The 14,584-nt window shown below is 35.0% G+C and overlaps 1 protein-coding gene across 3 annotated transcripts in view; it reads right to left on the bottom strand.

Annotated features, from left to right (window-relative positions):
• The window catches only part of LOC150110524 (transmembrane anterior posterior transformation protein 1 homolog), a 222,130-nt gene that overhangs the window by 13,476 nt on the left and 194,070 nt on the right, over positions 1-14,584 (bottom strand). For all 3 annotated transcript variants that reach the window (XM_090399604.1, XM_090399611.1, XM_090399621.1), the window contains one exon: positions 14,392-14,532. In XM_090399604.1, the coding sequence (XP_090255730.1) occupies positions 14,392-14,532 (141 nt within the window). The remainder of the gene's footprint in view (positions 1-14,391; positions 14,533-14,584) is intronic.

Below are 14,584 nucleotides of genomic sequence, written 5' to 3'. Positions count from 1 at the left end.
AAATCTGTGTGCAAAATCGATTAAATTCACAAATGTTATGGAAGTTGTAGTAGTCAGTATTAACTTTATTAAGTCACGTGCAGTTAATCACTGCCAATTTAAGGAGTATTTGGCAGACCTATTTTCGGATTATGAAGATGTGTCTTATTATTGTGAAGTGAGGTGGTTGAGTAAAGGTAAAATGTTAAAACAATTTTATGATCTGAACAATACATTGCAGATTTTATGGACATAAAAGGAAAAACGATTAACCAAGTAAAAGATGATGAGTGGGTGTGTAATTTAGCATTCCTTGTAGATGTCACCGGATACCTAAAGAAACTGAATCTTAAATTGCAAAAACAAGGACAATTGGTTCATGAACTGCATGGACATGTCAAACCTTTTTGTAATAAACTAAGATTTGTTGGAAAGTCAGATAAGAGCTAAAAATTGTTACCATTTTCCTACTCTAGCAACTCATAAAAACATCCCTATAATTGTTATGGAGATGAACTGAAGGCACTAATGGAGTAGGGCCGACTTCAAAAACAAAGACTTCACATTCGCTATATTTGCTCGTCCGATGGATGTTGATGTAAATAATGTGCCAGAAAACTTATAGATGGAACTTATTGAGCTTCAGGCAGATTCAGTGCTAAAATCACAATTTAACAACATTGCTTTGATGGATTTTTATAAATTTTATTTGGTGGAAGAAAAATATACAAATTTATGCACCTTTTCAAGACAAATCATTTGTCTTTTCGGCAGCACATGTGTGAACAGTTTTTTTCGAGGATGAAATACAATAAATCAAAAATTCGGACAAGAATAATGGACGAAAACCTCGAAAATTCTATGCAATTATCCTTAAGTAATATTAATGTCAATATTGATAGTCTCGTAGTTGAAGTACAAGGACAATCTTCACATTAAATTGTTATGTTGTTCATTATATTATAAATAAATGAAACATGAAGTAGCAACTTGTTTTAATTCATTTAATATTAATTTACTTTATTTAATAATTTGGTCCGGCCCTTGACTCTGAGACAGAATGATAATTTGGCCCCCGAACTAGGAAAGGTTGCCCATGCCTATATTAAAGTTATATGATTCACAAAAAACATGAATGGTATGAACCAAACTACTCAATTATAGCTTATTCTTTGTAAAATTTTAGAAAAATCACCACTGATCCAATCATACATCTTCACTTCCCTTATGCAAAATACCTTAACTGCTACATAGTGCAATTCTAATGTCTTGTACTATAAAGAGACAAACTTATAAAAGAAAATACACTGGATTTATTTGGTCATAAACAATAATGAAAACTGACCAGTTTTACTGCCAATATCTGTGGCTTCTTCTGGGTTAGAATGACAAAAAAAAAAAAAACACAAGAAAAAGGTTAACGCTAACTATAACATTACTAATGTATATGAAACATGTAAGAACCGTCACAATAAAAGTTAAAAATGAAACCATGTGGAATACGTGTGGAATATGGGAGCTGGCACGAATTAGCTATTGTTCACACTGTGTGCAGTGATTTTCAAATATCACATAGGATCAATCCTTGCTCTGCTAATAGCTAATTAGTGCCAGCTGCCATGATGCATATGGTTTTGTTTTCAACTTAGATTGTAACAGTTTCTGCACATTTCATATATTTTAGTAATGTTGCAGTTCATGTTAGCCTTTTCTTGTATTTTTTTCTTATGTCATTCTAATCCAGAAAAAGTCACAAGTGTTAATGGCAAAACTAGTCTGTTTTCATTATATACTGTTTACAACCAAATAAATTTTATCTCAAGGGTTCACGTTGGTGAGTACAGGCATGGCAAATCTGAGCTAGACCTGATCTTACTTCCTACAATATACACTTGGTATATCATATCTGTAGACTGGTCTTCTATTCTTCTTTCCTCTACTCTAGGTCCACAACTAGGATACCTATCGTCATGCTAGTGACTTGACAAAGGGAAGCATGTTACTTTCAAGTCTCAATGAAATCCAAACCGGACAGAAAACATGGGAAAAGACTGCAAACTGGAAAAGGTTAAGAAACTTTGGAAAAAGAAAAACATGGTGAAATATGCTACATGGAACATTAGAAGCACAGCACATAAAGAAGAAGAATTAGATAAAATTTTAAATGATGAAAATATAGAAATTGCAGTTCTTACAGAAACAAAAAAGAAACAGCTAATTACAATATCATATATAGTGGAATGAACAAACAAATACATGCAAAAGCTGGTGTAATGTTTTGAATCCATAAATCAATTAAAGCAAAAATAACTCATTATACATACTGGAATAAAAGAATATTAGAAGTATGATTAAAAATTAAATAAAGAAAATTTAACAGTTGTAGGAGTGTTGAAAGATAAAGGATTAAACTAAATTTATTATGTAGGAGTGTATGTCCCTGAAGAAGGAAAAGAAAAAGAAATGATTACTTTTACAAAGAGTTACAAGGAATATAAGAAAAAAATTAACAATAATATACAAAAATTTGAAGAACCAACAGTAAACAAAAATGGAAGGCAACGCATTGATTATATAATATATAATAATTTAAAAATAATGAATACATTTTACAAACATCAAAATATACATAAATATACATGGTGTGCAAAAGGACAAAAATAGACTACATCATCATCAAATTCCTGCCATGTACCCTCAAGGGGTGTACAGGATATGACAGTACTACATGAAAAAATTACATCTTTACTAACTTCCTATCTACAATTTTCCTCCAAATCAGTCTGTTACTTATCAAGACTCCAATATTATCAGATCTTATATTTCTGTCGTCTAAGGCACTTTGTACCGTATCAATCCACCTATATCTTGGTCTTCCTCTGGGTCGTTTTCCTGCCAACCTGGCAGAGAAAACTAGTTTTGCTAATCTTTCCTCTCCCATTCTATTTAAGTGACCATACCACCTGAAATTAGCTCTGCTAACGCATTCCTGGATGCTGACAATGTCAAGTTCTTTCCTAATATCCTCATTTTTAATAAGATATTGCCATTGATGCCATCTGTTCATGCCTCTAATCTTTCTCAGGACTCTCATATCTGTGGACTCTAGTCTTTGGTCAAGTGTTTTACTTCTGACCCAGGTCTCAGATCCAAAAGTTAAAACTGGTTTGAACACTGTCTTGTATACAGCTAATTTAGTGTTCCGACTAATTTCTCTCTTATTCCATACGAATTTATTCAATTGACTTCCCACCATACCAGCTTTGCTGATTCTGTTGTCTATATCTATATTTAATTTACCATCCTCAGTAAAAATCGTGCCTAATAGCTGAAATGTTTTACTTGTTCCACAGGTTCTCCATTCACAACACAGTTGACATTTTCAATGATTCTGCCTATTTTCATTGTCTTTGTCTTTTTATTGCTGACCTTCATACCATATCTATTACAACAGCTATTCAATTTAGTCAGAATCTTGCAGAATTGTAGCGGATTTATTTAGAAGTATAACATCATCAGCATAAAGCAAAGAGCTGACATTAACATCTCCAATTTTGATATCAGGTTTAATACCACTTTCCTTCATAATGTGATCCATATAGATAATGAATAACAGAGGGGATAATGTACATCCTTGTCTCACACCAGACTTAACATTAAACCATCTTCCTGTACTTCCTTCAATTCTAACTGCGGACTTACAACTCAAATCTCGACTATTTGTCGTAAAGTGAAGATCTGATCCTGACAGCCTCTATTTGGCCTGAATCCAGCTTGTTCTTCACCAAGCTTTTCTTCCACAATTCTTCTCAACCGTTTCTCAAGTATACTTGCATAGATCTTGAAAGGAACACTCAGTAGGGAAATACCTCTGTAATTCTCACATTCAGTTTTATTTCCCTTTTTATATATGGGTACTATGAGAGCTCTACTCCAATCATCGGGAATTCGTCCCTCTGTCCAGGCTTTCTGAACTATGCAGTGCAGCCACTGTAAGACTTTTATACCACCATACTTCAGCATTTCTGGTCGAATATCATCTACTCCTGCTGCCTTTCCACATTCCAAGCCTTTGATAGCTTTTTCTACTTCAAGTATGGATATGTATTCCTGACTGCATGCCTGGTCAGTGTTTTTTTTATCACTGTGCTGTCATCACTGCTTGTTTCATTTAGCAGTTTTTCAAAGTAATTACTCCATACTTCAAGGATATCTTTTTCTACCATATTCATGTCACCTTTATCATCTCTAACTCCTTTTACAGCACTCTTTCCTCCATTCCTAAGCTTCTTAAACAGCCTCCAGAATATTTTGCCACCTTCTTGATATTTATTTTCTATATTCTTGCCAAAGTCCTCCCATGACTTTTGTTTAGCTAGTTTTACACACTGTTTAGCTTTCTTACATTTGTCTCTGTATTCTGTAAGAGTAAAAGCTGACTTATTTGCCAGGAACTTATGATATGCTTTCTTCTTTTCCTTCACTGCCTCTTTAACTTCCTGTGTCCACCAGGGAGTTCTGGTTTTTTTATCCTTGCACACAACCTCACCACATGCCTCTCTGGCAGAATCAAGCAATGTTTTCTTCAGAGTTTGCTACTGAATCTCCAAGGTTTGATTCCTGTTCTCAAACTCTTTCATTTTCTTTTCAATAATCTTTCTGTATTTTAGTCTACAGTTCACATCTGAGAGCTGCTCAACTTACATGTTATTCTTTTCAATATGAAATTCAATTTTATCCTCTCAAGACTAAATAGTGATCACTTCCAATTTCAAATCCTCTGTACATTCTGGTGTCCTGCACCAGGGAGAAAACATCACTATCAACAATAACATAGTCAATGAGACTTTTCTTATTCCTAGCCTCTTCTCTCCATGTGAATTTGTGCACATTTTTATGTTGGAACATGGTGTTAGTAATAACCAGTCCATGTCCTGAGCAGAAATCCAACAGATATTTGCCATTATTATTAGCTTTGCTCTTTTCTCCAAATTTTCCCAAAATATTTTTGTATGTCTCACAATCATTTCCTACTCTGCTATTTAGATCCCCAACAAGGACCAACTTTTCCTTTTTCATTGTGTCAGTTGCTTTTTCTAAAGCGTCAAAAAATTCCTCCACTTCTACCTTAGTAGAACCTTCTGTGGGACCATAGGTACAAATAAGTCTCATTGTCCAGTTCCCCATTCTCATATTTGCCCACATTACTCTACTTGAGACTGACTGCCATTCAAGAAGATTAGCCTCGTATTTTGTGTTGAATACTATGGCTACTCCTTCTTTTCCTTGATTGTCATTGCCTGAATATAACATTTTGTATTTATTGCTCAGAAAGATCTCACCAGTTTTGGTCTTTTTTGTTTCAGTCACCCCTATTATGTCGATCTGGTACTTATCTAATTCCTCAGCTAGCTCCATTTCTTTGCCATTCAGGCTTTTTACGTTGATAGTACTGATCTTTAACTCTGGTGATGTTGAGTTGGGGTTTGTTTTCAGATTTGTTCCAGTAGCTGACTTTTCGCTGTTCGCTGTTCCCTGGCGAAAACAACGGGGTCCTTGTTTAACCGGGCAACGCCCCAGCCGGCATGAAATTTTGTCATGTTGTACCATCATTTTTTATTTTGGTTTAACCAATAAGAATACAATTTGGTTGGCTAAATCCCAAATTGCCAGCCCATCCTCGTTCGTTCAGTATCAAAGCAGATACCCAACAGGGTGCACCACGAGAAGGTGAGGATTGGACATTAGGTCAGAAGCCCTGGTAAAAATAGACTACTTTATAGCAAATGAAAAAACAGCAATCCTCTTCCTAGATGATAAAGTCAGAAGAGGGCTAGAAATCGACACAGATCACTATTTAGTACAAGTAAAACTAAGGTTTCCACCAAACTGGTTACAAAAAATACAAAGAAATAAACAAACTAGAGAAACAAAATCTAATCACAAAGTAAGACTACTAAATGATTCAAGTATAAGAAATTTATACTAACAGAGGATTAATAACTACTTAGAAAAAATACAAGACATGAAGACATTGAGAAAGAATGGAATAATATAAAAGAAATTATTGCATCGGCTATAATTATCATAAATATCATAAAAATAAAAAATTACATATATGGGACAATGAAATAAAAACAATAATTGAAAATAAAAAGCTGGCTTTTAAAAGATGGTTAAGTAGCAAAAAACAAAAAGATGAGCAATACCAAAAGAGAAACCAAAAAGAAACACAGAGAATGATAAAACACAGATATGATACAAATTTTACAGAATCTAGAAAATGACATATACAAAATAAGACCCAATGCATATAAAATACTAAAACACATGAATGCAGATATAAAAGAAACTCAAATATAAATTGTGAAATTGATGTAAAACAATTCTTAGATTACTTTATAGATCTTTGGATGGATAATACTGGCATCAAAAAAAAAAAAAAATTACATCAGAAACTTACAAAATACTTTAAATGATATAATAACAATGAAAGAATTAAAGGACAACCTAAATAAAATACAAAATGGCAAATCAGCAGGAGAAGATGGGATAAACTCCGAACTTTATAAATTTGCTGGAAAAAAATTTCATTAAAGATTATTAAAATTTTTAAATAAAATATATACAACTATATGACCAAACGTGGGGGGGGGAGGAATGGAGACCCTGACCTTAACGTGAATGGGTTGAAATTATTGGACTTCTGCTATACTAACAGCTTGTCCATAATGAATACCTTCTTCCAGCACCGAGAAGTCAATAAATATACCTGGTACAGGGATACACTTGGACAAAGATCTTTGATTGACTTATTTATAGTCTCAGAAGACCTATTTTCCTCAGTGCTGGACGTTCGTGTGAAGAGAGGGGCAGAACTGTCAACTGACCACCACCTTGTTATCTCCACTCTACTGCTTCAGAAACCAGATGCTACCATCAACACTGGTAGTCCTAAGCAGTTATACCGCGGGAAATGGGAGGCATTGGAAAATGAGGCTGTGAGGAAGAATTTTACAGATAACATTTCCTCAAGGTTCAAAGAGATTCCCAAGCATACTGCAGATGTTGAGGAGGAGTGGGAGCTGTTCAGAACTGCTGTCACTGCCTCTGCACTCTCCTGCTGTGGCAGAAAGTGGCTTGGCGTGGCGACAGTCAATAAGATAAGGACACCTTGGTGGAACCAAGAGGTCCAAAAAACTGTCCAGGTAAAAAAGGAGGCCTACCTAACATGGCTTAGGGTCAGGTCACCTGGGATGCATTTCAAGTAGTACACTGAGGCAGTAAAGACAGCAAAGCAGAAAGCTTGGGAATCCTTTGGAGAAAGATTAGACTTGTCCTATGCAAATGCAAACAAAGTATTCTGGCAGGCCATCCACCGCCTTCGAGGGAGGAAATCATGCACTACAAGGGCAATTAAGGCCTCTGATGGTGCATTTTTAACAACCGAGAAGGATATTCTCCACAGATGGAGGGAATACTTTGAGAGCCTTCTTAACCCAGGTGGCCCAGCAGTTGTGGACATCCAAGAGGTGCAGATCGGGGCGATGACTAGTCTCACAGTAGAAGAAGTCCATTTAGCAATAAAATGCTAAAATCGAGCAAGGCTGCTGGTGATGATGAAATTCGGCCCGAAATGTTAAAAGTTCTTTGGCTGACTCCAGTGTGTCAGGCTGCTTAGATATCCGGGCAAGCACCAAAGCAATGGCAGACAGGCATAATAATACCAGTCTTTAACTCTCTCTCTCTCTCTCTGGTCTCCCAGGTCAGAACTTGGGAGACCAGAGAGATTACAGCAACTATCATGGCATCTCTCTGCTCAGCCTGCCTGGGAAAGTATATGCTAGGTGCTTGGTAAGAAGGTGCAGGAGCATAGTTGAGTCAAAGTTACAGGAAGAACAATGCAACTTTCATCCTGGTAGAAGCACAACTGACTAAATCTTCACTTTAAGGCAAGTCTTTGAGAAATCTTGGGAATATGCAAAAAATGTTTACACATGTTTTGTGGACTTGGAGAAGGTATATGACCGGGTTACTCAGAATAAGCTTTGGCAAGTAGTACAGGAGTACGGAGTGGATGGCCAACTATTAGCTGCCATCAAGTCTCTGTAAGAATGCCTGGAGTTTAGTGTCAGGGTAAACAGCACAAAGTCTGAACCATTCACAGTCTCCACTGGCCTCTGCCAAGAGTGTGTTCTGTCACCCCTCCTTTTCATAATATTTATGGACTGGATTGATAGGCACAACTGAGGCAGTGAGTGTGTCAGAATTGGAAGATGTAGCATTGGACATCTGCTTTTTGATGACTTAGTTCTGCTTAGCTCTTCCACAGATGACCTCCAGCGGACCCTGGTTTGTAGCTATTTGTGCAGAAGCTGGAATGAAGATCAGTGTGGCCAAAACTGAAACATTTGTGGTCTCAAGACAACCATCCCAGTGCATTCTATATGTGAGTGGAGTCCCACTGAGGGAGGTGGAAAAGTTTAAATACCTTGGGTCCATATTCACGAGTGATGGAAAGTGGGACATAGAGCTGGATACTCGGATTGACTCAGCAAGCACAATATTGCGGGAGCTTGGCCGTTTGGTAGTATTGAAGCGGCAGTTAAGCCAGAAGGCAAAGCTGGCTGTCTTCAATACAGTCTATGTCCCCATCCTCACCTATAGTCATGAGAGTTGAGTAATGACTGAAAGAATGCAGATACAAATCCAAGCGGCTGAAATGAGGTTCCTTCGAGGGGTTGCAGGGCTGACAAGACTCGACAGAGGCAGAAGCTCTGCAATTCGGGAAACCCTCAATATTCAACCGTTGCTTCTCCGTGTTGAGAGATCATAGTTACGTTGGTACGGGCACCTGGTCAGAATGCCAGAAGAAAGGCTCCCCCAGCAGGCCCTCTTTGCCAAGCCAGAGGGTGGGAGGCTACGTGGAAGACCAAGGACTGGCTGGATAGATTATATCCAAAACCTTGGGTGGACACGTTTGGGAGTTCCACCAGAACACTTGAGCTTGGTGGCGGAGGATCGTGACCATTGGAAGTTCCTATTGCAACTGCTGCCCCCACAACCCAATTAGGAAAGGTGGGCCTTGAAGATGTATGTATGTATGTATATATACAAATGGACAATAGAATGGAATACAAGTATAGTAATACCTATATTTAAAAAAAGGGGATAAAACAAAACCTGCTAATTACAGAGGTATTAGTTTATTGAATACATGCTACAAAATATATAGTAGAATACTTAATGAAAAATATTATTAGAATGTCTAAATGGATTTAGAAAAGGATGCTCTACAAGCTTTCTGTTTAAAATTACTTATAGAAAAAAAGAAGAGAATTTAATTTAAAAACTCATCTTTTGTTTTATAGATTACAAAAAAAACATTTGACAAAGTAAAAAGATATATACTGTTTGATATATTACAAAGAATAAATATACCTAATATTTTACTACATGCAATATTGAATATATACAAAGATGATGAAATAAAAATAAAAATAAACAAAAAAAATGTCTGAAAAACAATCAATAAACCAAGGAGTAAGACTGGGATACCATCTATCTCCAACACTGTTTAATATTTACATTAATGAAATATTAATAGAGTGGAACACCTTAACAATCCAGGTATAGAAATTTCCCAGAATAACAAAATAAATACGCTATTATTTGCAGATGATAGGTAATAATATCAGATATGGAAGACAATTTACAAAGGGCAATATATAATTTAAACATTATAGTAGAACAGTTTGGAATGAAATTTTCCATAGATAAAACAATATCATTTTGTGGACAAACTCCACTTAGAAGTAAAATAGTTATTAACAATAAAATAATAGAACAGACAAATACTTTCATTTATCTTGGATGTGAAATATCATATGAAGGAGAAAAAAACGAAATTAAAAACTTCAAAATTTTTACAGATTATAGGCCTGATAAATAGAACACTCAATCCAAATATAGTACAAAAAGAAACACGCTTAAAAATATATAATACTTTAGCAGTGCCCACATTATTATATGGCAGCAAATTTGGGCAATAAACAAACAAGATAAACAAAGAATAAAAACAATTGAAATAAGATTTATGAGAACTGCAAAATACACATTATTAGACCAAAAAAGGAATGAAGACATTTAAAAAGAACTAAAAACAAAATCAACAGAATAAAAACTAAACACAAACAAAAATGGATAGAACATGTAAACCGAATGGCCAACACCCGATATCCTAAACAAATACTGAAATATAAGCCAATTGGAAAGAGAAAGCAGGGTAGAACTCAAAAGAGGATATTGGATGGATAATGAGACCGGAACAGGCCACTATACCTGTAATCAGCATTATGATGATGACAAAATAAATTCAGTGTAGTTTCTGTTATAATTTATACTCATTGGCCGAAAATATATATTCAATACAGACAAATTTTTTTAATTAGGTAAATGGTACCTCTCTTTTTTTCTTCTTTATTAATGGTTTATTCCAATTAAAATACAATTTTATTTAATGCTGACCATAAAAACAAATTTATATTATAGCCTACCAGTTTCGCCAGCAGACTGTCTGGCTTTTTCAAGGCGTTTATGAAAAGACATAAAAACTAGTAAATGCAAATTGAAAGGAACATAAAAAATGTTGTAAACAACTAGTAGCTAAGGTTACACGTTCGTGTGACAGAGAGAACTTATTGTTCTTATTCATTATCACGCATGCGTGTTTGTTGTAAACGTGTAATGTGATTACTAGCTAGCTGTAGTTCAGCTTGATTAAGAGAGAGGATAAGGTTTTTCCACGAACTGTTTAGAATTACACCCTGATTTCTGTTGAGGTTTCTGCCGGTTATTGACACTATTGTGGCTTCCTTGAATAAACGATGTCTGTAGTCGTCATCGAGATATGGCATGGAGTTGTTTTGCCACTCTATCGTGTGGGTAGACGTACAGAAATGATGTGCTAAGCAGGAAGAGATACTTCTGTTGTGGTTTACATCACCAACATGTTCTTTTTGTCTGATTTCTAAACTCCGTGAAGTTTGTCCTATGTAGGCAAGACCACAGGAGCAGGGAATGTAATATACTCCTGGATATTTGTAGAAAGGAACCTTATGTTTTGGGGATCCTAAAACTTGTCTAATGTTGGTGGTTGGTTTGAAGATCACTCTGATGTTGTAGGCTCTTAGTATTCTTGCTATTTGATAAGAAATTGACTTGATGAAAGGGATCACTACAGTAGAAATGTGCTGGGAGCGTGATTCTTCTTGTCTGGGGTTGTCACTGTATAGATATTTTTTTACGATGTTTTGAGGATATCCATTTTGTGATAATGTGTTGGCTATTAGTGAGAGTTCAGTCTGAGTATCCTCCTCCTCTTCTGATATAAACTTTCTGGCCCTATATTTCAACATGTGGATAATGCTCAGTTTGTGTGTCTTGTGATGGTTTGAAGTATAATGAAGATATCTTCCAATATCTGTGGGCTTTCTGTAAATAGATAATTCGACACTGTTTGATTGTTTCTTTATCAAAATGTCTAAAAAATGCAGCTGGTTGTTGTTTTACACTTCCAGAGTGATTATGTATTGAGTTGATTTTATCCACAAACGATTTTAGTTTTTCTAAGCTGTCTTGCCATATAATGAAGATATCATCAACATATCTCCACCATGTAGATGGTCTGGGAGAGATTGTGGAGAGAATTTCTTTTTCAAGTTTTTCCATGAAAAGGTCTGCACAAGATGGTAATAGTGGGCTTCCCATTGCTAGGCCTTCTAATTGTTGGTATATGGTGTTGTTAACCTTGAAGAAATTAGATTGAAGGCAGTGTCTAAACATTTGTGTGATGTCTAGAGGAAAAAGATCTTGGATGATGTTTATTACCTCTTCTACTGGTACATTGGTGAAAAGGGATACAACATCTAGACTGGCTAGAATGTCTGTTGGTGCAATCTTAATGGCTTGGAGTTTATTTACAAAATGTTGACTATTCTTGATATAGGATTCTGTTGATCTTATTTTATTATTTAATAAGTTTGCAAGATGCTTTGCCAAAAGGTAGGTTGGTGATGATCTTCCATCAATGATTGGACGGAGGGGTATATCCTGTTTATATATTTTAGGTGTCCCATATAGTCTTGGAGTGATAGGATGTGAGGATTTTAGTGTTCTCTTCACTTCTTCTGGCCAAAAGTTACAATTTCTGATTAGTTGGTTTGTTTCGTTATGATTTTTTATTGTGGGGTCTCTGTCTAGGATCTTATAAGTGGAGTTGCCTGAAAGTAAAACGTTTAACTTATCATAATAATCTTTAGAGTTAAGGATAACTGTAGAATTTCCCTTATCAGCCTTTGTAATAATGATATCTTTGTTTTTCTTCAAGTTGAGAATTGCCTTTCTATCATAAGGAGACGTGTTGAGAACAGGTTGTTTGGCTTTGGCTACGTTTTGCGGTAGTGGATATAGGCCTTTTTCAATTCCACACATGAAATCCATTTTAGGAATGTGTTTGGGCATAATCGAAAAGTTAAAACCTTTTTTGAGAATGTCAGATTCATTTTTTGTGAGACTGTGATTTGACAAATTAAAAATCACTTTGTCGTCCGGGAGGTTGTTTTGTGCATGATATTTTTTCTTGTAAAGTTCATTGAATTTCCTAATTTGTTTGTCCTTATAAAGTTTGAAGGTTTTTTCATAACTGCGTTGTATCATTTGATCTAATTGATTCCATATGGTATATTTTAAATTGTTAGAAATTTCATCAAAGAACTTACGGCAATTAATATCACTTTTATTTAGTTCGTATCTCGTGTTGAATCCTTTCTCTTACAAGCGTCAATGAAGTGCGTAGATAATTTTTTTTTAGCTGATATAGAGTTGATATGACCTCTGACTATGAGGAACTTTGGAATGATGGAGAATTCCCTGCAACGTTTAAGGAACGTTAGGTGATTTCAAAAGTTTGGCCTTTCTGCATTTTTCTCTTTCCATGCACCAAACTTTGTGTTTCATTAAACTGTTTAAACTAAACATATTTGACAAACTTATATTATAGCCTACCGGTTTCGCCAGCAGACTGTCTGGCTTTTTCAAGGCGTTTATGAAAAGGCATAAAAACTAGTAAATGCAAATTGAAAGGAACATAAAAAACGTTGTAAACCAACTAGTAGCTAAGGTTACACGTTCGCGTGACAGAGAGGACTTATTGTTCTTATTCATTATCACGTATGCATGTTTGTTCCAATGTTAAGGTTTGATTCTCTAAGGCAGCGATTTTCAACCGGTGTGCTGCGAGATTTATGAAAACAAATTAATCGAAAGAAATAATATCGTAATTTGCGCATTTATTTATTAGTGTCTGGTCTTCCAACTTCTTGTGTGTGTAAATCAATCAAAATTATGCCTATTTTTTGCCAGATCATCAAAAAAATTAAAAGAATATATTTTTAGTGTGCCGCAGAATTGAGTTATGAAAAAGGTTGAAAATCACTGCTCTAAGGCATCATCCACTGCTAATCTTTAGTGAGCAAAAAGCGAAATAAGTGGTTTTAGGTACCATTTTTTTGAACAAAAAGGATTTTTTGCTGAGAAGCATGTGGTCATATTCAAATATTATTACACACACAAAGACAAATGCCATTTGAGGTCAGTAATCTTAGAGTCTGAAACTTAACAGCCATTGATTATTATAATATATTATATGTCTAGGTTTCTTCATGGCAAAGTTATTGCAAGCTGTAGTATTTACTTTGGATTTCTATTTTTGGGTATGCTGATTCATTTATATTAGATGGTAATTATTTTTCATTCCATCAGGCCTTTTCATTACTCTCAAGAATATTTCCATCTCATCTTTTGATGTTCAGTTTTCTGAGTTCATTCCATATCACTTACTAAATTGTTACAGAGAATATATTTACCTGCATCCTAATTTGTAAATATTTTTGAATCCTCATGTTTCTGAGAGCAAGTATTAATTTAAAGCAGCATGCATTTGACTGTATGAATTTATGTTATTTAACTACTGGTGGAAATGTTATGTTTCAGATCTATTCATTTCCGATTGTTTAATCACTGTGTCCTACTAGTAAATCTACTACCAGATGAAAGTGTATATATGCTATTGATGATAATGTTTATTCAAGGAGGACTGTTTTTAATTTTTTAAAAAGCAACCAAGCTGTATTCAGAATTTTATTATATAAGTTTTTGCAAAGATTATGCTATAATTTAATGTTAGTTCTCTGCACTGTCAATTAATAACTTTGTGGTCAACCTGTATTTTTCAAGGTCTAATTTCTTTCTATTTGGTTGGAAATTTAAACTGTAGGTTAACTAATTAAATAACTTGAAAGCATTTAGTTGAATTACATTCACATTGCTAGTTATAATGCTAAGCATACTTGCCTATGATGCCGACTAGATGGTAAACTACTGCACTGCCTTGGCTGTGGCATTTTCTCTTTCTGAGCTTGTCTATGCTTTTCAATGAGATCACATGCTTTACCAAGAAGCAGGATATTATTCAAAATTTTAGCAGTAACAAAACTGAAATAAAATTCAAAATACTACAATATAGTGCATGAAAAATGAACTATAC

The sequence above is a fragment of the Typopeltis vanoorti genome, chromosome 1, assembly GCF_054136105.1.
Source record: "Typopeltis vanoorti isolate ZY-2024b chromosome 1, IOZ_Tvanoo_1.0, whole genome shotgun sequence".
In the NCBI taxonomy this organism is placed as follows: Eukaryota; Metazoa; Arthropoda; class Arachnida; order Uropygi; family Thelyphonidae; genus Typopeltis; species Typopeltis vanoorti.
This window is presented reverse-complemented; position numbering and strand designations above follow the sequence as displayed.